This window comes from Sphaeramia orbicularis, chromosome 6 (assembly GCF_902148855.1).
Source record: "Sphaeramia orbicularis chromosome 6, fSphaOr1.1, whole genome shotgun sequence".
In the NCBI taxonomy this organism is placed as follows: Eukaryota; Metazoa; Chordata; class Actinopteri; order Kurtiformes; family Apogonidae; genus Sphaeramia; species Sphaeramia orbicularis.
Window position 1 is genome coordinate 15,818,157 of NC_043962.1, and position 26,785 is coordinate 15,844,941.

The following is a 26,785-nucleotide window of genomic DNA, read 5'->3' on the forward strand; positions in this document are numbered from 1 at the left end:
CGGCCCGCCAAAGTGTTCATTCCGGCCCCTGGAATGAATTTGTGAAAAGCAAAAATCACACTGAAGATATTAACAATCAAGGATGTTAAAAGCATTTTAGGTCAATTCAATCTAAAAATGATCAAACCAGTAAAATACTATCATAATAACCTATAAATAATGAAAACTATAAATTTTTCTCTGTGTTTTAGTGTAAAAAAAAAAGTAAAATTACACAAATGTTTACATTTACAGACTAGCCTTTTATATAAAAAAAAATGTGAATAATCTGAAATCTCTTAAGAGAAGTATGTGGAATTTTAATAATATTCCTTCTGTTATTTAATGTTTTGTGTATTTTTAGATCCAGTTGTGATGCATATGGATAAATAATATACTAAGGTGTAATATTGTTAATATTGCACTTATTTTCCTTAAGAATTTTCAGGTAGATGTAAACATTTTCATCATGAAATTTTACTTTTTTCACTCAAAAGTTCTTACCCTATTATTTATATTATTTTACTGGTCCAGCCCACTTAAATTCATATTAGGCTGAATGTGGTCCCTGAACTAAAATGAGTTTGACACCCCTGCTTTAGGTGATTATGTCTTATTTTAAGTATGATGAGATATTTTGACTAGAAATGAGAAAAATACACTTGGTAAGCTTTAGATTTTTTTCCAGTTTAGGCAAGATTTAACTAGAGCAATAAGGAAGTTCAGCTTTACTCCAGTTTGTGTTGGTTTCTTTTTTTTTTTTTTAACAACAAAATTGTCCATGTACAATAGTGAAAGTTGTTTGTAATCAAGTCTTCACCACAGCAGTAAATCAATTCTTGATTTCCATCCTGAAAAAAAATGACCAACAAACACAGAAAAAAACATTCCGGTAATAAATATCTGAGAAATCTGTCACAAATCAATGCTCAAATAAATAATCAAGAGAGTAGATAAATTATAAATAATATTATTAGAAGTAAGGGAGGAATCCTTATGGCGTTTTCAGCCTCAGTTCAATCATCCATTTTCTGTTTTTAAGGACACGATGTCACTTTCAGAGAAGAAAACAGTGTCCGGCTCCTCTTCTGCGACCCACGTAACGAGGCACGGAGCGCTCGGAGGTCACGGAATCCACCAAGCCGGTCTGTTTAGGCTGGGAAGAGGGGGGGTGGGAGAGTCGGGTCGGGTTGGGTCAGGTCAGGGGAGGTTAAAGTGAAAGAACCCCAGCTTAGAGTGTTTGTGTCTCTGCACCTAAAAGACTGGACCCAGAGCGGTGAGGTGAGGTTAGGTACCGAAGGGCTGGGGGTGGTGGGCCAGGCAGTTACGAGGGTCACAGGGAGAGAGAGGACTACTGCTGCTGGATAAGACTGCCACTGCGACTGCTTGGTGGTCCTGGAGGTCTGCCGCAAATTTAGGACTGAAACGAGGAGAAGATTAGAAATAACAATGAGTGAAAAAAAGCCAGTATTTATGGGTGAAAGGAGTGAAGAAACTATGATCTATGATGTGAATAATGATGTGATAGAAGAGGGGAGAAAAAAGAAAGCCTGATTTGGTCTCATTAAACCACCAGAGAGACAAAGGAAGAATTATTCATGCTTCAGGACAAAGTATTCAGTGAGAACAACAACAGAAGAAAACAGGATTAGAGAGGAAGGCTAACCAGCACAACACTGGAACCAAACACTGACTCAGATCTGTCAGCAGCTTCGGTGGATGATGTCTCAGTCTTTTGGGGCTCGCTTCACGTATTCTACAACCACAACCCTGTGCATAGTGACTAAATGAAATAGAGTATTATGACACTGAAACCCAACAGAGTCATTTTCAGGAAGGATCAGATCTGGAACACATGGCAGCAGTCTTTATGAAGGTGTTGCAGCTGACATTTTAATATAAAACGTGTATAAGAAGATGCAGAAGTGGTTCAGATGTTTAACCCTTTCATGCATAGTGGTCACTCCAGTGGACAGCTATTCTACAGCTGTGCTCTTGTATATTCATGGATTTTTTTTTTTTTTTTACACATATCTTTATTAAAGTTTTAAGACACTACATATCTTTTCTGGCATGAATTGGTAACATTATGTAGATCTCTCCTGAGCATAAACGCCCACAATCACAAGCCCTCCACATTGTTTTCACACAATTTATCAGTAAATACATGTTTCTGTACGTCAAAAATTAAACGTGTGATGTCCAGCTGGGTGGACATTTTTGCAACTTCATGAAAAATACGCTCATAAGAATTTTTTTTCATTATTATTATTTTATTATTATTATTATTATTGTTATTTTTATTTTATTTATTTTATTTTTTAAATTTATTTTTCAGAGGAAAACTTTCAATCACATTGTTTTTTTTCATGCCTAAAGAAGAATAAAAACACTCAGGAAAAAAATTTGGTTAAGGTTCTCATAATTCGTGTTTTGTGTGTTTATAGATCCACTGTGATCTGTAAGTTGTAATGCACATGTGTAAATGATAAACTGAGGCATAAAATTGCACTTATTTTCTTAGTAAATTTCAATTTGTTCATGTTATTCGCATTTTATTTTCACATTTTATCTAATTTGTAGATGCAAACATTTTCATTTTGTAATTTTACTTTTTTCATTCTAAAACATAGAAAAAAGTTTGGAGTTGACATTATTTATATATTATTATGTTATTTTACTTTTTTTTTTAAACAACCTTTATTTAACTGAAGGAGATTTTGCAAAGCATTACAAAACCCCAAAAAACATACCTGTATATACTTAATAACCATATATTATTATTATTTTTTTTTTTTTTTTTTTTTTTTTTTTTTTTTTTTTAATTTATTTTTCAGCGGAAAATTTTCAATCACATTGTTTTTTTCATGCCTAAAGAGGAATAAAAACACTCAGGAAAAAAATTTGGTTAAGGTTCTCATAACTCGTGTTTTGTGTGTTTATAGATCCATTGTGATCTGTAAGTTGTAATGCACATGTGTAAATGATAAACTGAGGCATAAAATTACACTTATTTTCTTAGTAAATTTCAATTTGTTCATGTTATTCGCATATTATTTTCACATTTTATCTAATTTGTAGATGCAAACATTTTCATTTTGTAATTTTACTTTTTTCATTCTAAAACATAGAAAAAAGTTTGGAGTTGACATTATTTATATATTATTATGTTATTATTTTACTTTTTTTTTTTTTTAAACAACCTTTATTTAACTGAAGGAGATTTTGCAAAGCATTACAAAACCCCAAAAAACATACCCGTATATACTTAATAACCATATATTATTATTTTTTATTTATTTTTTTCTTATTTTTTTAAATTTATTTTATTAATTAAATTTATTTTTCAGAGGAAAATTTTCAATCACATTGTTTTTTTCATGCCTAAAGAGGAATAAAAACACTCAGGAAAAAAATTTGGTTAAGGTTCTCATAATTCGTGTTTTGTGTGTTTATAGATCCACTGTGATCTGTAAGTTGTAATGCACATGTGTAAATGATAAACTGAGGCATAAAATTGCACTTATTTTCTTAGTAAATTTCGATTTGTTCATATTATTCGCATTTTATTTTCACATTTTATCTAATTTGTAGATGCAAACATTTTCATTTTGTAATTTTACTTTTTTCATTCTAAAACGTAGAAAAAAGTTTGGAGTTGACATTATTTATATATTATTATGTTATTATTTTACTTTTTTTTTTAAACAACCTTTATTTAACTGAAGGAGATTTTGCAAAGCATTACAAAACCCCAAAAAACATACCTGTATATACTTAATAACCATATATTATTATTTTTTTTATTATTTTTTTTATTTATTTTATTTTTTAAATTTATTTTTCAGAGGAAAATTTTCAATCACATTGTTTTTTTCATGCCTAAAGAGGAATAAAAACACTCAGGAATAAAATTTGGTTAAGGTTCTCATAACTCGTGTTTTGTGTGTTTATAGATCCACTGTGATCTGTAAGTTGTAATGCACATGTGCAAAAAATTTGATTCAGGTTCTCACAATTCGTGCATGAAAGGGTTAAAATGCTCACCTTCAGCTGTAGGAAGCGCTCTTAATATTACCTACATCTCACCAATGCTATTTGTTGAAGCATAAAAACTGTTACATATCTATTAGAAGTGCTCAAATGCTATATTCTGATGTATGGAGGTAAAGTTGTCCTGTAAATACTCTAAGGCACAGGTGGGATAAATTTGTAAAATGCAAAAATTACACTAAAAATATCAACAATCATTTTAGTTCAGGTTCCACATACAGACCAAACTGATCTCAAGTGAGTCCGACCATTAAAATACGATCATAATTACCTATAAATAATGACAACTCCCAATTTTTCTGTTTTAGTGTAAAAAAATGTATTACATGAAAATGTTTTACATTTACAAACTATCCTTCCATAAAAAATGTGAACAGACATGAACAACCTGAAATGTCTTACGAGAACTTAGTGTAATTTTAATAATATTCTGCTTGTTATTAAATGTTTTGTGTGTCTGTAGATCCATTGTGATCTGTAAGTTGTACTGCACATGTGTAAATGATAAACTGAGGCATAAAATTGCATTTATTTTCTTAGTAAATTTCAATTTGTTCATGTTATTCACATTTTATTTTCACATTTTATCTAATTTGTAGATGCAAACATTTTCACTTTGTAATTTTACTTTTCATTCTAAAACATAGAAAAAAGTTTGGAGTTGACATTTTTTATATATTATGTTATTATTTTACTTTTTTTTTTTTTTTTTTTTTTTAAACAACCTTTATTTAATTGAAGGAGATTTTGCAAAGCATTACAAAACCCAAAAAACATACCCATATATACTTAATAACCATATATTATTATTTTCATTATTATTATTATTATTATTATTATTATTATTATTATTATTATTATTATTATTATTATTGTTGTTGTTGTGATTATTATTATTATTATTACTTTACTGGTCTGGCCCACTTCAGGTTATGTTGGGATGTATGTGGCCCCTGAACTAAAATGAGTTTGACACCTGTGCTCTAACGGAAGCACCAGCTGATGTATTCATTGGGGGAAAATGAAAGTGCACATTGAAAACTTAATTTTCTATTCATAAAATGTTTTATACTTTTTTTTTGTGTTTTTAAAATTCAAGGTGAAATTATGAAAGGACAGATTAGAATAAGAGAAACTACTCTACCATGCAAAACTGTACATGCAAAGTAGAAAAGAAAGCCTCATTATATCACTTTTTTTTTTTTTTTTTTTTTTTTTTTTACATTTTTAACTGAGCTGTTAGTAGTTATTGTGCAGCAAAGTGTACATACTACGTGCATGCAGGAACAAGTATTTGTACAGATACAGGTGTCATCTACTGTGTACTTTAATTAACTGACTGCAACTTAGTGATTAGATAGATAGATAGATAGATAGATAGATAGATAGATAGATAGATAGATAGATAGATAGATAGATAGATAGATAGATAGATAGATAGATAGATAGATAGATAGATAGATAGGCCTACTACTAGCAGGTTCTACATCTTGTTACCTGCGGGCTAGGGAGGCTCTCCCTCGCCTTAGTTGTGGGGAGAGTGACGGTACTGAGGCAGCAGGCTGCTGACAATCTACAAGAAACTGATAAATTAGACAGATATACAGAGTGGTGACATTCAGGGTTAGACATTAGGAGACAGAATACAAGGGAGGACACAACAGGGGAAGGCCTTGTGAGACAGATAGAGACCGACTGCTGGTTGCTAATGTGGTAACTGTGGTATTTATTAGATAGCACCAGTGTGACATCAATATCTAGTTCTTGTGGCTATTGAAGGTGAAATGAAGTGTGATGATTAGCCTGCATGGTTTTATTTTCATTTATCTTGCATACAATTATGAAATCTGTTGGTGTCTTGGAAATCCATAATGTCTAAATTAACCCTTTCATGCATAGTGGTCACTACAGTGGACAGTTATTCAAAGCAGTTCTCTTGTATATTCATGGATTTTGTTGTTTTAGTTCCATATCAGCCAACACAGTGGACGCTTATGCATCATCCCATAATACACTGCAATTCGTACCATTACTGTAACTTTGCTGTTCTAGATAAACCTGATCAGCAGTAACATGTTTGAGTGTAAATCAATTGCTTGTTATTGTTATTAGACTGTAAAAATAATAATGTAAATAGTGTAAAAATAATGTAAATAATGTAAAAGTTTTTTTTTTTTTTTTTTGCATATTATTTCCATGAAGTGAGTAATGACTAGTATTAGTTTATCTTAAAATGTGAGAAAACAGATGAGCAGCATTAAAAATGTTTTTATTTCACAGATTTCACACAGTATATCAGTAAATGCATGTTTCTTTGCTTCAGAAACTCAACGCATAGTGTCCAGCTGAATGGACATTTTTGCAACTCCATGAAAAATAGGTTCATTAAAAAAAAATTTCAATTGCCTTTTTTTTTTTTTTTTTCCTTGCCTAAAGAGGAATAAAAACAGTTGGGGGAAAAAAAATCTAGATTAAGGCTCTCATAATTCATGCATGAAAGGGTTAAATGAGCATCATGGAATACAATGAACAAAAAAAGAAATAATGAGCAGATGAAGTAGAAGAGAAACCTTAAATCCACACAAGGTATCTACCTGTATCTAAGATTTGTGTAAATGTAACTAACACTGGAAATCAGTCTCACTTATGTGCCTGCACAACTAGAAAAAAAAAACACTGAAATCTGAAAACACAAAGCACCCTGAGACAGACAGACACAGATACATTTACAGACACAAACTTGCAAATCCAATATTGTATTGATTCAAGTCATACAGAAAGGAGAAAGACAGACACAGCGGGATTAATGATAAACAATCCACTTCCTGTCAACTCCAGAACACCTGCCGCTCAAGGCCAGGACATTTCCAAACTTCCTTATATGACTAGCTGAGCTTAAAACTTTATTAAAGTGTTTTATTTAACACATTGTGTATTCATATGATTATCTGAGGTGGGATGATGAGAGAGACGTCAAAACAGCATTTGACAGGAAAGACTCAATAGAGTTTAAATACAATCAGACTCTGCCATCTAGTGGTGAAAGCTGGTAATACCCTGAGGGGTTAGCAAGGCATTAGTTTTGTAGTGTACACATAGATGGTTTTTAGTTTGTCTTTTTTTTTTTGCTTCTCAAAGGATAAAAGTGAAGAGAAGAGGAGGTGGAGGCACAGAGAGGAGGTCTGGCTGGTTTCCATACTACTACGCTTTATGCCTGTCAAATGCTTTTTGAGAGAAAAATTAAGCATGCACTTGTAAAATGGGGCTTATACAGTTGAGTTTTTATACATAGAGCACAGGTGTCAAACATGCGGCCCGGGGGTCAAAGGGTCCAGTCCGGCCCTTGGGATGAATTTGTGAAATGCAAAAATTACACTAAAATATGAACGATCCTTTTAGTTCAGGTTCCACATTCAGACCAATTCAATCTCCAGTGGGCAGGATTCAGTCCAAAACTATCATAATAATAACATAAATAATGACAACTCCAAATTTTTCTCTTTGTAAATGTAAATATTTTCATGTATTTACACTAAAACAAAGTATAATATTGCAAAAATATCTGAATAACCTGAACAAATATGAACAACCTGAAATGTCTTAAGACAGACCTGGGCAAAGTAAGGCCTGCGGGCCACATGAGGTCCGATAGCACTGGTCTACAAGGAAAATGCTTCCAGAATAAAAGTAATGAAATTTTACCACATGAGAGTCACTGATGAAGAAAAATCAAGTCAAAAATGCTGGTTGGCTGAACTTTCCAAGATACAGCCTTGGGTCAAAATGTGAAATTCAAGAATTAACGAGAGAATGGGTTTGACTCAAAAGGAATATTTGTCTCAGAGCTACAAGATCTACTTCAAAACACTGTCTGCACATTAGAATACATTCACTTTACAGGTTCTATTTAGTGGAAGATTTATAAAACTATTATATAAATGTACATAAACCAATATATATGTGTAATAACACTTAATCATATACCTTGAAAACATCAGCAAATCGGCACTTTTGTCATTTATTTTCCAATTAATCTTATTAAAATACGTAACATTTAGCACATTTAATCTCTGAAGCAAATCATTTCTAAAAAATTGTAGACCAGTGTAGCTAACCCTGACTGGCCCGCATGAGGTCACTGGCAAATTAAAAGTCAATGCAAATTTATATCATAGTAATAGATGCAACCAATGCAACGGCACAGCTTTTACTTAGTAGGATCTGCTAAATTAGTGCGTTTTCGCACATACTTTCCATTCTCAGCATAAAGCTTATGGTTATAATAAAGCTTATTGGTTTATTGGTCAGTTTCAGCCCATTAAGATGTCAGCTAATGCCAAAAAACAAGAAAGAAAGATTGATTAAGAATGCAGAGATTTTTAACAAGACATGGACTTCTAAGTATTTCTTCACTGAAGTCCGAAAAAGAACTGAGATATGCAAACAAACAAAGCAGCATTTATGGTTTTTCATGTAAAGTTAACATGGAGCTGGTGTTGCACATTTTTGAAAAGGTTTTTGTGAATATTCGTTAAATAGTTGTATTCTGTGCTCCACATTTTCATTGTATCATTGTACTGTTTCATTTACTGTTTTATACAGATATATATTGAGCAGTGCTGCAAGTGAATTGATCCGGCCCTTAATAACTGTCCAAGTTTCTCATGTGGCCCCATAGGAAAATTAATTGCCCACCCCTGTCTTAAGAGAAGTAAGTAGAATTTTAACAATATTCTGCCTGTTATTAAATGTTTTGTATATTTGTAGATCCACTGTGATCTGTCAGTTGTAATGTACATGTGGAAATGATAAACAGAGGCAGGATAGTGTTAAAATTACGCTTACAGGGTGGGGAAGCAACATTTACAATGAACATTTCGTTGTTTTTCTCAGCAGGCACTACGTCAATTGTTTTGAAACCAAACATATATTGATGTCATAATCATACCTAACACTATTATCCATACCTTTCCAGAAACTTTTGTCCATATGAGTAATCAGGAAAGCAAACATCAAAGAGTGTGTGATTTGCTGAATGCACTCGTCACACCAAAGGAGATTTCAAAAATAGTTGGAGTGTCCATAAAGACTGTTTATAATGGAAAGAAGAGAATGACTATGAGCAAAACTATTACGAGAAAGTCTGGAAGTGGAGGAAGCAACAAAAAAACGTACCAAAGCTTTTATTAAGCTCTCAAATCCAAAATCCTAAAGGATCCAACCAAATCCATGAGAAAAATGGCAATTGAACTTGAGGTAGACAACAAGACCGTTAGAAATGCAGTAAAATATGATTCGAAGATTTAAATTGTCATGACTTTCAATAAACTAATTGGTCATACACTGTCTTTCAATCCTTGCCTCAAAATATTGTAAATTTTGCTTCCCCACCCTGTGTTTTTTTTCAGTTTGTCCATGTTATTCACATCTTTTGAAAGGATAGTTTGCAGATGTAAACCTTTTCATAATGTAAATCTACTTTTTTCCACTCTAAAACATAGAGAAAAGTTTGGAGTTGACATTATTTCTATATTATTATCTTATTATTTTACTGGTTCGGCCCACTGCAGATCAAATTTAACTGAATGTGACCCCTGAACTTAAATGAGTTTGACACCCCTGATATAGAGCATACTAAAATACTGAAAAGAATATCCCATACTGTTAGACATGGATTGCATGCTGCATACAGAACAAATGGTCTGTTGTACATCACTGAGTCTGCCACAGGGAGCTGCTGTAAGTCTGTGAACGCTGCAGGAGATAGATGCTGCAGCCATTATTTGCTTGGTTTTCACTTTGCAAAACCAGTTCAGAGGCTGGAAGGTTCTTGTTTTTAAATTAATCTGTCTTTTCATTCTTACAAAATGATAGGCAGTCCAGCTTTCAGTCAACCTTAATAAAAGATAGTGAGCTGTTGAGTGTTTTAGGGTGGAGCAGGCCTCCTCCTTTCTGAGTGTTGCTGCATGTTCAAACCACAGACGCATGAAACCAGTTTTTCCTCCTCTCTGTATCCCACCTAATCCTGAGGTTTCTGGGTACTGTGTACGCAGTGCATATTGGTGCTGGGCAGGGGAAATACCCAGGAGGAAGCTCAGATCAATTGTCTTAAAGTGAATCATCATCGTCTCCTCCGAAGGTGAGGAGACACTGAGGCAGAGCTACTACTGGGGCTGCATTTTTTTTGCGTTGGAGACTGTTGACCTATATCCTGTCTTGAATAAATGAGTCGTCTGAACTCTAAGGTAAGCCAGTCTGGGTCCGCCATCATGGGCTGAGAGCCCAGACACAAGCTGGAGAGACCCGATTTGGGCAGAGCTGAGGCTGACGTCTGGATTGTTTCAGACAGTGGGTTTGAGGTCCAAGCAGACATGGACGGACAGGGGGTTAACTCAACAGAGGGGGGGCTACTGAGGGTCAGGGAGGTGTTCAGGGTGTGGGTGGTGATGATAGAGAGGCTGTGGAGCCTGGTGGGGCTGGATGGAGCTGTGCGGGCAGCTCTGCGACTTACTTTGGGAGGGCTGCTCTTTATCTTGGGCACTTTAGCGCCGCGGCCTCGGTGGGTCTGCTCGTGGTCAAACTCTAGATCTTCCAAGCGTTGGGTCAAGGCCAGTTTCTGCTGAATAGCCATACGAAGCAGAGAATTCAGAGTCTTCTTCTCATCTTCTGCTGCTGCCAGCTGCCTCTGCATCTCATCCAGCTGGGTGACGTACTCATCACATCTACAGAGAAAAACAGGACAGAGAAAAGAACATTTAGTAGGATGTTTGTGATATTTGTGTTTTTCTTGTTTCTTGATTACATTTAAACCCGGGGTGTCAAACTCATTTTAGTTCAGGGGCCACATTCAGTTAAATTTGATCTGCAGTGGACCGAACCAGTAAAATAATAACATAATATATAAATAATGTCAACTCCAAACTTTTCTCTATGTTTTAGAGCGAAAAAAGTAAATTTACATTATGAAAAGGTTTACATTTACAAACTATCCTTTCAAAAGATGTGAATAACAATTCAAACAATGCAAAAATAAACGCAGGAATAAAAATTAAAGAAGGAAAAATATAAGGACTAAATAAATGGTACAGAAAATGAAATGTTAAAGTAAATATAGGTCTTTTAATGTTTTTTGTACCATTTATTGCAGGGGTGTCAAACTCATTTTAGTTCAGGGGCCACATTCAGCTAAATTTGATCTGCAGTGGGCTGAACAAGTAAAATAATAACATAATATATAAATAATGTCAACTCCAAACTTTTCTCTATGTTTTAGAGCAAAAAAAGGTAAATTTACATTATGAACAGGTTTACATTTACAAACTATCCTTTCAAAAGATGTGAATAACAATTCAAAGGCATTTATTTACTTTAACATTTTATTTTCTGTGCCATTTTTAAAAAATTTTTGTCCTTATTTATATTTTTCCTTCTTTAATTTTTATCCCTGCATTTATTTTTGCATTGTTTTCTATTTACATTTTCTTTATCTCTTTTAGTATTTATTTCTGTATTTTATTTACATCTGGCATTTTTTTTTTTTTTTTTTAAATTCAGTCATGTTTACCGCCCCAGTGTTCCCCCTCTTGCATTTTTTTCCTCTTTTTATTTCTCCAAGCATATTTATTCCTGCGTCTCTATTTTACATTTCTGTGTGTAAAAATAAACGCAGGAATAAAAATTAAAGAAGGAAAAATATAAATAAGGACTAAATAAATAAATAAATGGTACAGAAAATGAAATGCTAAAGTAAATATTGGTCTTTTAATGTTTTTTTGTACCATTTACTGCAGGGGTGTCAAACTCATTTTAGTTCAGGGGCCACATTCAGTTAAATTTGATCTGCAGTGGACCGAACCAGTAAAATAATAACATAATAATATATAAATAATGTCAACTCCAAACTTTTCTCTATGTTTTAGAGCGAAAAAAGTAAATTTACATTATGAAAAGGCTTACATTTACAAACTATCCTTTCAAAAGATGTGAATAACATGAACAAACTGAAAAAAATAAGTGTAATTTTAACTATGTTCTGCCTCAGTTTATCATTTACACATTTACATTATAACTGACAGATCACAGTGGATCTATAAACACACAAAACATTTAATAACAGGCAGAATCTTGTTAAAATTCTACTTACTTCTCATAAGACATTTCAGGTTGTTCATATTTGTTCAGGTTATTCAGATATTTTTGCAATATTATACTTTGTTTTAGTGTAAATACATGAAAATATTTACATTTACAAAGAGAAAAATTTGGAGTTGTCATTATTTATGTTATTATGATAGTATTTTATTGAATCCTACCCAGTGGAGATTGAATTAGTCTGAATGTGGAACCTGAAATAAAAGGACTGTTCAATGTTTTAGTGTAATTTTTGCATTTCACAAATTCATCCCAAGGGCCGGACTGGACCCTTTGGCGGGCCAGATTTGGCCCCCCGGCCGCATGTTTGACACCTGTGATTTAAACAGTTTCGTATTAACAGGATCCTTCTGACCTTGTTGCAAACATCGCCCTGAGAGACGAGAAGGTGGCAGCGTCTTCTTTCAAAGCCTTTAGTTCGTTCCTTAGCTTCATCATGGTCTCAGTTACCATCGCCTTTTCATTCTCATATTTGCTTTTCAAATTCGCCAACGCAACCTCTGCAGTCTGCAATAAAGATAATGGTGTTTAGCATTTAATTACAAAATACAAACTTATTCCTCACTGGATTGCATTTCTCACACAAGAACTGATGATGTTTGAATGTATGTTTGCATAAGATGTTACACAATTTCCTCCGGTTTCCATGAAGATTAGGCAAGGCAAGACAGATTTATTTGTATGGCACAATTCATACACAGGGAAATTCAGTGCTTTACAAAAATGGGAAAAGAGACAGGTTAAAAACACACAATTACAATTAAAACATAATCAATAAAACATAAATACTAATCAATTAAGAGAAGAGTGCAGATAGAACCCTTTCAGTTGTTCTATGCACAGCTGAACAGCTGTTTTCAGCCTGGACTTAAACATAGTCACAGTAGAGGTCTGACTCACATCATCAGGAAGACTGTTCCAGAGTTTAGCTGCATAGAACTGAAACGCAGCTTCACCCTGTTTAGTCCTGACTCTGGGCACCAGCAGAAGGCCAGTCCCTGAGGTTCTCAGGGTCCCAGATGGTTCATATGGGACCAACGTGTCACAGATGTACTTTGGTGCTAGACCATGGACAGACTTATAAACGAGCAGAGCTGTTGTAAAGTCTATTCTCTGAGCCACAGGAAGCCAGTGCACAGATCTGAGCACAGGACTGATATGGTCGTACTTCCTGGTTCTAGTCAGGACTCGAGCAGCAGCGTTCTGGATGTACTGCAGCTGTCTTACAGCTTTAGAGAGTCCAGTGAGAAGGCTGTTAAAGTAGTCTAACCTGCTAGAGATAAATGCATGGATAAGTCTGGGTTAGACAGTACACCTTTGATTCTGATTACACTGATGAATTGAGAGCAAAGAAAAAAGTACTTTTCACCTGTTTATTGGCCTTGAGCACCAGCCTGAGCGTGGCTATCTGCTCTCTCTTGGTGCTCAGCAGAGACTTCAACTTGAGGATCTCCTCCATGCAGGACTCTTTGTCCTTGTCAAGCATCGGTGCCAGTTCCCTGGCTGCAGCCCTCTGCCTCGACAGCTGCAGAGAGCGATCCACAGCCCTCTGGAGGTGTTTGATCTGGTCTCTGATGATGGCGTTCAGGTTGTAGATGTTCATGGGCTCCTTTCGTAGGTCGCCACCTGCCTCTGAGGGCACCGGAGATGGGGAGGGAGAGATGCTGATGACTGGGGAGCCAGTGGGGTTGCGGGTGGGGCTGCCGTGACAACTAGGAGAGTCACCGCTGTTGGTTGTTGTCTCGCTGTGATTGGTGTCTTTGGATGGAGAGTCCATGGGGCTGCGTGGGGACTCGTTGGAGCACGCCGCAGAGGCTGCAGCGAGGCGTCGCGCCAGGCGAGGTGAGAGTAAAGCCCGGGGGTCGTCTGAGCCTTTTAGGCTCCCGCTTCGTGTGACACGGCTCTGCCGGTAGTAGTCTAGCATGACTCGATTTGGTGTCTCATTGTTGCACAGGCAGACGTGGTGGTAAAGCTGTGCCAGCTCCTCACTGAAGGTTACCAGCTCATCCTGCGCTGTGTTCAACATGCCCTGGCTCTCTGTGGCTGTGCTCGAGGATGCTCGGAGCTCTGCCTCCAAGCTTGCGATCCTCTCCCGGCCCTCACGACAGCTGCGGTCCAAATGAGTCACCTGTTTGGGAAAGTATGTTAGAGAATGTCCCTCAAAGCAACAGTAGCTACCACACAAAAATAAAAGCATAAAATCATGCATGTATTAAGAAGACTGTGTGATATGAAGATGAATCTGTGACAAGTGTATATTTCATGTTATGCTGTACTTCTCAGTGTTGTAGATACATTTTCATTTGTAAACAGGATATTTTTATTGCAATCTTTGAACATGAAACAGAAATGTATAATTCTGAACAGGAGAAAGATCAGAACCAAGAAGAAAAAAAAAAGCTACTTCTGGTTGTGGTGGTTTGGAAAGTCTGACATCTGACTGTAGATGCTTCAACCCAATCTCCACAACAGATCAAAATGAATGCTTAATCCAGTGTTTTTCAGCTCACATGGGGCCACCTGGAATTAAAATGGGGTCGCCTGAAATTTCTAGTAATTGATTAAAAAAAAATGAAAAACTTACTACTAAAAAATATGAGTTGCGAGAGACAATCCCAATCCATAAAAGACATGACAAACTGTGAAGATGAAACTGAAGCACTGTGGTTCTGTTTATCTGTCAAATGTTCATTGTGGTCAGTTTCAGATGCTGCAGCTCTTTCATAATTCATAGTTTGAGTTCTTGTTTGTTCAGTATTAATTGTCAGCCTTGTAAATCCAAGCTGGACTGACTGTACATATCCTGACCAAGCAAAATAAAATTCTCACTTTGTGCAATAATCTACACCTGGCTTTTCTGCCTCCGTCCAAAATAATATACATTATATAGACTAAATGTCACCTGAAATTAATGTTTATTTGCAACATAGTATAGCAAACTATTACATGATCAAAAACAAAATAATTTTAGCTAAAAAAAAACCCAAAATGTCTCCATTTTGAATGTCTGGGGACGCCACAAATTTGTGATGTTAAAATGGGGTCATGAGCCAAAAAAGGTTGGGAACCACTGGCTTAATCTGATAAAATGAGAAAGTTTCTAGATGTAGGTCAAAAAATAGTAACTGCTAATTTTTTTAGTGTAAATTCAAAACGCAAAAATTAATGTCTTTAAATGTAGCAACTTTGTGTAAACTATTTTCTATGTAAATGTATGTGCCATAATCTGAATATTAAGTATATTAATAAATGTTGGTGGTATCGTCCAACCCTGTGTAGAAATGACAGACCTGTTCACTGAGTGCTTGGAGCCTGTCGTCACTGTGGTTGTCTGCCTGTCCCTCCACTGTCTGGTTGTACTTCTCCTTCAGGGCCTTCAGCTCTGCTTTCAGGTCAATCACCTCGGTCACCGCCACTTTATATTTACACTCCAAGATCTCAAAACCATGGATATCAGGATCATGATGGCCATTGGCGGGCGGTGACATCAAACCACCATCAGGCTTCTCACTTTCTTGCGGGTCTTCGAGCTCTTTGTCTCCATTGAGATGCTTCATGGCGTTGACGTGCTCCGTGAGGCGATGGACGCGCTCACTCTGCTCGGTCAGCGCGCCCTGCGTGTGCTGCAGCTGGGTCTGTGACTCCTGAAGGTTCAACAGGAGGGACGCCTTCTCACGCTCCACCTGCAACATCGGAGGAAATAGGACTTTATGAGAATCAAGCAAGTCATAGTGGTTCATGGTTTACATCGGGGGTGTCGAACTCATTTTCTTCTAGAAGCCACATTCAGTCCAATTTGATCTCAACTGGGCCGTACCAGTAAAATAATAGCATAACCTGTAAACAAGTGGTGCCAGGCACAACAAACCCCGCCCCTCACAAGTATTGAGGCTTATTTGGCCTTTGGCATGACAAGTTGTAAATAACACTGTGTTAGTTCAAAAAAATCATGGGAAGGAATGCTTCTCGGACAAAAAAAGAGTTTGTTCGAGGTGCTCTTTGGAAAAAGGGATTCAAAAAGTAAATATCAACTGAAAGAAAAATCCAAGGCGCTCTCTTTAAACATTAAAATGCCTTTATTGACATGGCACGGTCATATCTAGACCCAAAAACACTTCAATGTGTTTCAGCTTCGACTTCCTGATGAAGGCTTGAAGTGAGTTGTGGGAAATTGTGGTGCTTTGTTTTTATGTTGTTAATGACCTCAGGAAGAGTAGCTGCTGTGGTGTGCAGCAGCTAATGGGGCTCAAACTAGCTAATAAACTAATAATAATAACAAATGTCACCATAGTGTTTAGTGTAGTTCTGTAATTTCTTTGTATTTCTGTAAATGCACCAAACCGTTGATTTATTCTTGACGTATTCCGTACAAACTAATCCTAAAGGGCATCTTAAACAGTCACCACTTTCAGGTAAAACATATTAGGATATCTTTTGGCTCCAGACGGCTTTGTTTGTCTATTTCTGTCCTAAAATGGCTCTTTAGATAGAAAAGTTTGCCGATCCGTGGACTAGAGTAAGCAGTGGCGGCTGCTTGTCTTTCAGACAGGGGAAGCTCATTGTCGGCTTACATAAAAAAATGGTCAAGTGATTTAAACATAAATTTGGCCCTCCGTTCCTTTTTAAGAAAATGGCCTTATCGTACCAACTAAACAAGAAAACATTGAAATTATGTTAAATTGAAACAAGGAAGTACAATGAGTGTGTTTTATTTACAGTGCAAGAAATGAACAAGTCATTTCGTAGTGGTTTCTCTTGATTTCACAGCAGAATGCGCGACAGTATTAAACTGAACTGTGTCAGTGAAGGAGTAGATCTCAAAATAGCTGTCAATCAAACGGGATTCAGCCTTTGGACCGATCCTCCAATCAGCACGTGGAATCCTGGCGTCCAGCCCAGCCGAGCTCCGCCCACAGCTCCATTCACCCTCAGAGACGCTGAGCGTCCGGGGGCGGGACAACATCGTGGCATTTATCCAATTACCATCCAGTTTTGAGGCAATGAAAAAAACTGTTCCACTCAGTCCCATTGAAGTGCATGGACGCTGAGCGTCTACGGGCAAATGCACTGAGCAGAGATCGAATGAGAAAACAGCGCAACAGGAATGTATGAGAAGTGAACAACATGGAGTCTGTTGATTTGTGATAAAGCTGATTCTGAACGAACTCATCTGTGAGATGAACGTGTTCTAACACATTTGTAGTCAATGAAATGTCAACACAACCGTACATATTTAACCATTTAATTTTCATAATTTTAGGGGAAGCCGAGCTTCCCTTGCAGTCTGTGAGAAATCGCCTCTGAAATTAAGCCTGTTGGTAAAAACAATAGCATAGAAATTCAATACTGTTTAACTGCTTCACCCCATTAAAGCAGTGAGTCGTGCAATCTGTGCTTCCTCAGCACTGGTTACTGATCCGGTTCTGACAGCCGCAGTGGGCGATTATTAAATAAGAAAAAAAAACATTCTCAAATGACTTACACCTAACTAATTACACCTAAAATTCCTTATATTCTCATATGCAAACCTGATTACTGTTAAATGTAACCAGTAGGAATGTGGTGCTGCTGGCGTTAACATCTTTCATAGAATAATCAACTCTAAAGAGAAAATTGATTAGTGAGTAATTGTATATAGAGTAAAGGACACAGCTAAATAGAGTGGCCACTAATCCAATTTACCATTTCCCAGTGGAGCTCAGCTAAGGCAAAAACCCACAGTAGTACCTTGATTAGATTTCTGCACAAATCTAATTTACCTATATTTTTGTAATATTCAACATACATGTATTTGTCATGTATCATTTGTCAGTTTGTGCATATGTGATGTAACTAAATGCTAAATAAAGATGGAGAGTAGTGGTCAGGCCCCTTCACTGTGTCTTATATAAGCTCCATACGTACAGTACACTCTGTTCAATGTTGTAAATATTCTATAATACTTTTGCCTCTGTGACATCTTTTCTCCTTGTTAGGACTTCTATTTTAATCTCATCTCTAAAGTAAATGCAGGAATAGACATTTTCTCTCTCCAGGGTTCCTATTGGTTTCTACAGGATAAATCTGAGACTTTTTAAGACCTTTTTAAGACTAAGGGCAAACACATGAGGGGCCACCATGGAAACTGTGGACAAACCCACATGGGACCCTTGTATGTAGCCCAATTGTAACCCTTCTAGGGCCCACATGGACATGCTGGCTGGGCCTTACCCCTACCCCTTGGGCCTTGCACTTGGCACTACCCCTTGAAACAGAATTGCAAAGGGGCAGCGGTTGAAATATTCTCCTATGAAATGACACAACCCTTCCAGACCTGTTACATCATCAGCAGTCATCGATGCCGCTATAAACAGATGAGACAACTTTGTTTCTGAAAGAATTCACCATGCCTTCAGCAGCTGTAACCATCTCTGTTCCATGGGCTTTTTTTGATTAAGTTAACGAAGAAAATACGCACATTTGTGTGTTTCTTTCGTCACACAGCTGCACTTTTTTGCTGTGTTTACCTCCATCTTGCCGATGATTCAAACAGAATTATGGGGGATTTTTCTACTCCATTTGTAGTGTGGTCCTGAAAAATCTCCATTTCAAGGGCCAAACAGCCCTCCCCCCTAGCCCTTCCTCTCTGACTCATTGAGAATCGGGACACCCCTACCCCTTCATGTGAACGTGCAAAATGAAGGGGGAGGGGTAAGGGTAAGGTTATAATAGGTTTTGATTTTTCATTATAGTTTAGTTTTATTTAGTTTTGACTTTTTTTTCTCTAATTCAGTTAGTTTTAACTAGTTTTTGGAGCAGGTTGACTAGTTTTCATTAGTTTTCGTTATTTTCTAAATGCTTAGTTTTAGTTTAGTTTTAGTTTTTTTTACATCTTTTATCTTCTTCGCCATCGTATTCACATAAATCCAGACAAGACTCTGCTGCTTTCTCCCAACTTTAGTCTCCATGTTTCCAGGTAGAGTGGGGATGAGTAGACGATTCTAAACGACAAGTGATGAGAAGTGACGGAACGTTAAATATCATATGGTGCCAGCAGCTAAAATTGCTTGAGGGAAATAAATTGATTTTATATCATTCCGATACTAACAAAGACGAAAACGAAGGGAATTTTATCCATAATTTTTATATGTTTTAGTTAGTTTTGTAAACACACAATACAGCTTCAGTTAGTTATCGTTTTTTTATTTTAATTATAATTTTTATTTATTTTAGTTAATGAAAATGTTTTTACAATTCTAGTTTTATTTTGTTAGTTTTTGTTAACGATAGTAACCTTGGTCAAGAGGTGAATTGGGATTGAGCCTATGTGTCTCAGTCTCACCTCTGCATCTGCTCTGTTTCTTTATGAAATGCAAATAGCCATGTCAGAGCTCCCTATAGTGCAAGTAAATATACTGCTTTATATTTATACCTTTAAAAAAGAGCCTTTTGTTTTGCTCTGATTTAGTTTCATTCTCCATCCTTAATGATGGCAAATCAACGTATAAATTCAGTAGCTACTGATTAAAATGATGACCATTATGGGTTTCAAATAATGCTGCACAAATGGAACAAGCGGATAAACACCCTACAAAGCCTGCTCTGTTTGGAAAATGTCATCGTCTTATCATTTCCCTGCAGTCGCCCTTGGCAAAACTCTAAACACTGCTTTCATCACAATACAATAATGTGAAAATGTGAAATTTACTTAGAGGAAGTGGTTGAATATAGCGGTTGACTTATGAGCTGAGCAGCAGGTTTCATCCTGTCAGCATCTTCAAAGAGAATTAAATCCTTTCTGACGGTGAATATAGGAGTAAAGCAGTAAGCATTCACATTAACCCATAAAGACCCAAACGTCAGCCAAAACCACCTACTGATCTAAACTCTTTAATACCTGTTGATCCTTTAATCCTATCAATACATGTAAATAATTCAGGTAAAACACATTTTTTCAGCTTTTCATGGTCATCAGATATGACCCATTTGGACGTTCAGAGGCTCCATAGTTACCATGGAAACACCGTCATCTTCTACAGCATTGATTTACCAGTAAAACCCATGGAGTTGGATCAATGACAGCGCATGGAGACACTTGTTTTATGCTCAGTTTATGCTATATTTTGCTGAAAAAGTCACTTTTTCTTCAGTTTTCTCTGTTTTTGATCAAATATAACCTTGGAATTTACTTTGAGATTTTATGAGTATCTACATGATTAGTAAATTAATCCATAAAGACCCAAACATCCACTGACAACCAAAACCATCTACTGATATAACCTGTTTAATACCTGTTGGTCCACTAACCCTATCAATACATGTAAATAATTGTTTCATGGTCATCAGATATGACCCATTTGGATGTTCAGAGGCTCTGTAGTTACCGTGGAAACACCTTCATCTTCTACAACATTAATTCACCAGTAAAACCTATGGAGTTTGATAAATGACAGTGGATGAAGACAGTTGTTTTCTGTTCAGTTAATGAGAGATTGGACTGGAAAAAACACTTTTTCTTCAGTTTTCTCTGTTTTTGATATAATAACCTTTGACTTTACTATGAGCTTTAATGAACATCTACACGATCAATCAATTAAACATAGGAAAATTTATGATTTTCATAGGAAAAATGCAAAATTTAGAGGATAATGTTATAATAAATGGTGATAAATCACTTAAGAAAGGTTAAATATAGAGAAAAAAATCCATTTGGGAACTGACACAAAAGTCACATGGGTCCTTATGGGTTAAATATAGGAAAATAAATGATTTACACTTAAAATATGCAAAATACAGAAGAAAATATTGTAATAAATGGTGATAAATCACTTAAAAAAGGTTAAATGGAGAGAAAAAAATCCATTTGGGAACTGACACAAAAGTAGCACTGGGTCTTTATGGGTTAATATGCATGATTTCAGTGACTGTCTCTGTAACTCACCTGTAGCAGCTGCTGTTTGAGCTTCTGCATCTCCGACAGGTTGAGTTCACTGAATAGATCCGGCACCGGGTGAAGCCCATCTCCTTTACGCCCCGGCCGGTAGTCTCCGTTCATCTTAGCCAGCCCCGTACCTCCGTGGAGGTGGCCGTTGCGTCGGTTGCTGTCCTCTGTGTTTCCATTGGCAGGTGGGATTGCGGTGCCGTTGGTGCCATTGGTTCCGTTGGCTTCGTCTGGGAACTTGAGGCCCTCGACACCAGTGACGGTGAGCGCCAGATGGGCCCCTGCTCCGTAGACACTGTCACTGAGGCTGAGGTGGTGGGCCAGCTCCTTCCTCAGATTGTTCTTCTGTTCACGTTCACTCTTCAGGGCATCCAGGGCCTCTTCCAGTTGACCCTCAGAGATTTCCTTCAAGCGTAAAGCGTCTTCCAGCTGGCTGTTTAGAAGGACTGTCTCCTCCTCCAGTACTTTAATTTCATGTTTCAGCCCCTCATACTCCACCTGTGCATGACAAGAAAGTAATAATTGCAAAAGAACAGGAGTAGATAAAATGAGAAGAAATGAACATCAGATTTTAGACTGTGCTTGATCGATAACTGTCGAAAAATCCATTTAAAATGTAATATTTTCCAAACAGCTGATCTGCCTTGGCGGAGGTCTGCGCTCTATGAGTGCTTTTCTAGAAAAGACAGCGCAGACCTCCGCCAAGGCAGATCAGTGCCCCCCCACCGCCCACCTCACCCCCGATCACCACCAAAATTTAATCATTTCAATCAATTTTAATCAATTCATCCAAATCCGGAGCACTGATCTGCCTTGGCGGAGGTCTGCGTTCTCCGAATGCTTGTAGTTTAGTTGTTTTTTTTTTGTTTTTTTTTTTACATACATGGAATATCCTACATACATATATACAGGGTGGGGAGTTAAAATTTACAATATTTTGAGACAGGGATTGAAAGACAGTGTATGACCAATTAGTTTATTGAAAGTCATGAGAATTTATTTGCCACAAGAAAATGTACATAATAGAAAATGTTTTTATTCTATGTGTCCTCCTTCTTTCTCAATAACTGCCTTCACACGCTTCCTGAAACTTGTGCAAGTGTTCCTCAAATATTCGGGTGACAACTTCTCCCATTCTACTTTAATAGTATCTTCCAGACTTTCTCGTAATAGTTTTGCTCATAGTCATTCTCTTCTTTCCATTATAAACAGTCTTTATGGACACTCCAACTATTTTTGAAATCTCCTTTGGTGTGACGAGTGCATTCAACAAATCACACACTCTTTGACGTTTGCTTTCCTGATTACTCATATGGGCAAGAGTTTCTGAAAAGGTATGGATAATAGTGTTAGGTATGATTATGACATCAATATATGTTTGGTTTCAAAACAACTGACGTAGTGCCTGCTGAGAAAAAACAACTAAATGTTCATTGTAAAGTTAGCTTCCCCACCCTGTAATACATTTGCATATGGGAGACTTTCACAATATTTTACTGAATTGGTAAAATTATAATTAAGGCATTTGTTTTTATTAACCCAAACTAAACCCAAACTAACCCAAACTTTAACAGGTTTAAATATTTAACTGTAAAACCATATTGTAAATAATGCTACACCACTTTTAGAAATTGTGATTCAGGATGATATATGTAATTATTTAGCCTTAATTTAGAGTGATTGCGTAATGAGTAATGACACTTCCTACAGGAATTAGAAAGTGCGATGAGCCACTGCTGAATAGATGACAGCAGTGTGTGATCCAACACTTGCAGAAACATAAATAAAACCACATCTGAGGCGGTGAAACACTGAGTGAGTCACTCATTTTCTAACAGAAGGGAGTGTTGATTTGTTGCCATTAACAGCAGTGACACATCTGTGGTGTAATTCAGCTTTTACTGAACGTGATGCATGAGCTGAACAAGGAGATGAGTAAGGGAGACTTTACAGTGAAAATGTGCCATTTATCTGTGTACTGACACAGTAAATGTCTTCACACTGACCTGGCTCTGCTTGAGCGTCGACACCAGTTTCTGCAGAGTGATGTTCTCCTCCTCTAGTTCGGTGTAATCCTGAAGCAGCCTGGTCTCTCTGAACTTGTACTCTTTGATTTCTTCCCTCATCCTGCTCCTCTGCAGCTCCAGCATCTCATTGCTCTGGATCCGAGAAAAGGTGGAAAAGAAGAAGAAGAGCAAAATTCAGTGCTTGTTCATGACTAAATTTAACCCTTTCATGCATACTGGTCACTACAGTGGACAGTTATTCTCCAGCTGTTCTCTTGTATATTCATGGATTTTGTTGTTTTACTTGCATATCAACCAACACAGTGGATACTTATGCACCATCCCATAATACACTGCTTACTGTAACATTCCTGTTCTTGATAAACCTGATCTGCAGTAACATATCTGAGTGTAAATCAATTGCTAATTGTTATTAGACTCTAATTAACAGTTGGGGTTTTTTTTTTTAAGTTGTTGTGTTTTGTTGTTTTTTGCATATTATTTGAGTGAGTAAAAACTGCTGTTATAGTATGTTAAAATGTTAGAAAACATGAGATTAGCAACATTAAAAAAACATTTATTTCATAGTTTTCACACAGTATGGCAGTAAATGCATGTTTCTTTGCTTCAAAAATTAAACGCATGGTGTCCAGCTGAGTGGAAATTTTTGTAACTCCATGAAAAATAGGTTCATAAAAAAAATAAAAAAAAAATCACATTGTTTTTTTCATGCCTAAAGAGGAATAAAAACACTCAGGAAAAAAATCTTGATTAAGGTTCTAATAACTCATGAATGAAAGGGTTAATTATAACACAATACTTTAGATCAGGGGTGTCAAATTCATTTCAATTCAGGAGCCACATACAGCCTAATATTTTATAAAGTGGGCCAGACCAGTAAAATAATATAAATAATAGGATAATTTATAAATAATGTCAACTCCAAAGTTTGTTCAATGTTTTTGAGAGAAAAAACAAGTCAAATTCCATAATGAAAATGTTTACATCTACAAAGTGTACTTGAACACAACATGAACAAATACGAACCTAAAAATTCTTTAAAAAAAAAAAAAAGCACAATTTTAACAATATCGTGCCTTAGTTTATAATTTATACATGTGTATTATAACTTACAGATCACAGTGGATCTACAAATGCACAAAACATTTAGCAACAGGCATAATATTAGTAAAATTCGAATACTGTTAAGACATTTCAGGTTATTCACATTTTTTGTAAAAGGCTAGTCTGTAAATGTAAACATTTTTGTGTAATTTTAACTTTTTTTAAAACTGAAATGAGGAGAAAAATTTGCTGTTTTCATTATTTGTAGGTTATTATGATTGTATTGACCCACTGTATTGACCCACTGACCCACTTTAGATTGAACTGACCTAAAATTATTTTAATATTTTTTGATTGTTAATATCTTCAGTGTAATTTTTGCATTTCACAAATTCATCCCACGGGCCAGATTTGGCCCCCGGGCCGCATGTTTGACACTTGTGCTTTAGATAAATAAGCACCATGATTTTTCAGACAGGAAAAAACAAACATCATAGTAACAAAAATGCTTTTCAAACACACAGAAACTACAAAGAAAACAATTAAAATTTCAGCTTCTGTAAATTATGGCTTTACTAATAACAATGGTCAAGAACAAATTTATTGTTTAAGTTTTTTGAGCTGATTTAGGATAATTTTGGTGTGCTGAATCCAAAAATAATATTAATTTTGCTCAATCAGGTCAACTTTCTGAACTATGCTACATATTGGCTTTTTAACATTTTTGCTTACATTTATGTGCATTTTCACATCATATGATACAAAATTCTTTCATATTTCTTGCGATAAACGAGTTCTGAAGATTTTACTTTTGCCAATTTATGATTAATGTTTTTTTTAATATTACAGGTGAATGAAATGGCTTCGACTAGAAGATCTTGCAAAAATAAGCCTGACGTATTCTGCTACATCTGCGGTGAATACACCATTGTACCTAACAGGAATCAAGTCACAAGTTTCATAAAGTGTGCTTACCAATCTTACTTTGGTATTAAACTTGGTGACCAAGATAAAGTTTGGGCGCAGATTGTGAGAAGATCAAATTTTTCAAAATCAAATTAGCAAAAAAACCTGACCTGATTGAGAAAAACAGATGTCATTTTTGGATTTAGCGGTGCAAAATGGTCCTAATTCAGTTCAAAAAACCTAGACAACTTGCAAAAAACATTTTTTTGTAACCCAGTGTAATATATGAAAAACACAATCTAACACTAAAACGAAATCAAAACTAGACAACAATGAGTAATTTCCTCAAAATAAAGCTACTTACTTTGAAAACTTTTACACTAACCCAAAGTCGACACATAAAAATCTACTACATGTCTTTTCTCTGATGACAAAAAGATGAGGAAAAACTTCGCAAGTTGCAAGTCAGCATCCTCCTGCTCCTCCAAAGATCATTTTTTCATGTCACCTGCTGTGAAAGCACAGAAACCTGTGCACATGCCGGAGCAGATAAACCGCCAGTGGGGGGAAAGGCACCGAACACTGAAGTCATTAATCCTCGCAGCTATTACTTGGCCGCAGCGGCAGCGCACTGAGATGTCAGCAAAATCATCTGTGCACACACAACTATTAATGTCTATGTTTTGGTTTAAAAATAGTAACATAGTGAAATTCACACTTTCCCGCTCTGCTGATTTGAGTTCCCATGAGCTTGTGGGTGTTTGCTGATAGACAGTTAATTAAATTACATCAACAAGCAAATAAATTAAAATGAAAGGCATGAAACAATTCCTTTACATCTGAAGTTTATTTCTAGTTTGTAAGTAAAAGGTACAGTCTTTCCAAATCTTACAGTGTTATTCTAAATCAGAGTTCTGCAACCTATGGCTCCTGGGCCAAATGTGGCTCTTTAGCCTCTCTCTAAGGCTCCCCTTGTCAAAAAGCATAAGGAGCATTTGAAATAAACTGCATGAACCATTACTTTTTTAACATTGTTATAGGCCTAAATCAATTCTAACACTGTCCATCTGCAAAAATGTGCAGGCTATACACAGAATCAAATAATTTTTTGACAGAATATAAACTGAAATGTATGTCACACTACATTATTTTCTTGCCAAATTTAATACAAGATACTCAATCTGCATTTGTTCATAGTTTGGCTGTTTAAAAGTCAGCCCACATACATGAAAGTTGACCTTTTTATCTATTACACAATGTAATTTTGTTTAGAAATAGTGTTTATCATTAAAAAATTGTACAAATCTTGAATGTTTTCTTTATTGCAGCTGTACAATTTCATAAATGCACCAAACATTGCATTATTGTAGTGGAAATACAAAGTTAGATTAACTAACAAACTAATGACAAATAGGTTACAGAAGAGCAGCCGCCTCATGGTAAAATGTAGATGAGTTTAAATATTTTCTTATGGCTCCGGTCAAATTTTTCCTTCTTTTTTCAGTCTTAAATGGCTCTTTAGATTGTTAAGCTCGCAGATCCCTGTTCTAAATGAAGTAAGAGGAATAGAAATGATTTTTCTGTTTTTATGTGACAGAATATGAGAACTATACCTTACACTAAACTAGGGCTGTCACAATTAACACGTTAACACACATTAATCCAACATTATGATTAATATGGCTAAAAATTTTAATGCAATTAA

At 36.0% G+C, this 26,785-nt stretch overlaps 1 protein-coding gene across 3 annotated transcripts in view; it reads right to left on the reverse strand.

Annotated features, from left to right (window-relative positions):
• Positions 1–1,153: 1,153 nt before the first annotated feature.
• The window catches only part of bicd1a (bicaudal D homolog 1a), an 80,232-nt gene continuing 54,600 nt past the window's right edge, over positions 1,154–26,785 (reverse strand). Inside the window, exons 3-10 of one of the 3 annotated variants that reach the window (XM_030136629.1) lie at positions 23,110–23,262; positions 21,104–21,601; positions 15,474–15,866; positions 13,553–14,311; positions 12,539–12,690; positions 10,544–10,754; positions 5,530–5,615; positions 1,154–1,399 (exon numbers count right to left, since the gene is read on the reverse strand). In XM_030136629.1, coding sequence (XP_029992489.1) covers positions 1,267–1,399; positions 5,530–5,615; positions 10,544–10,754; positions 12,539–12,690; positions 13,553–14,311; positions 15,474–15,866; positions 21,104–21,601; positions 23,110–23,262 — 2,385 coding nt within the window. In that variant the 3' untranslated portion in view covers positions 1,154–1,266. The remainder of the gene's footprint in view (positions 1,400–5,529; positions 5,616–10,543; positions 10,755–12,538; positions 12,691–13,552; positions 14,312–15,473; positions 15,867–21,103; positions 21,602–23,109; positions 23,263–26,785) is intronic. The other 2 variants (XM_030136630.1, XM_030136631.1) reach the window with 2 other exon arrangements.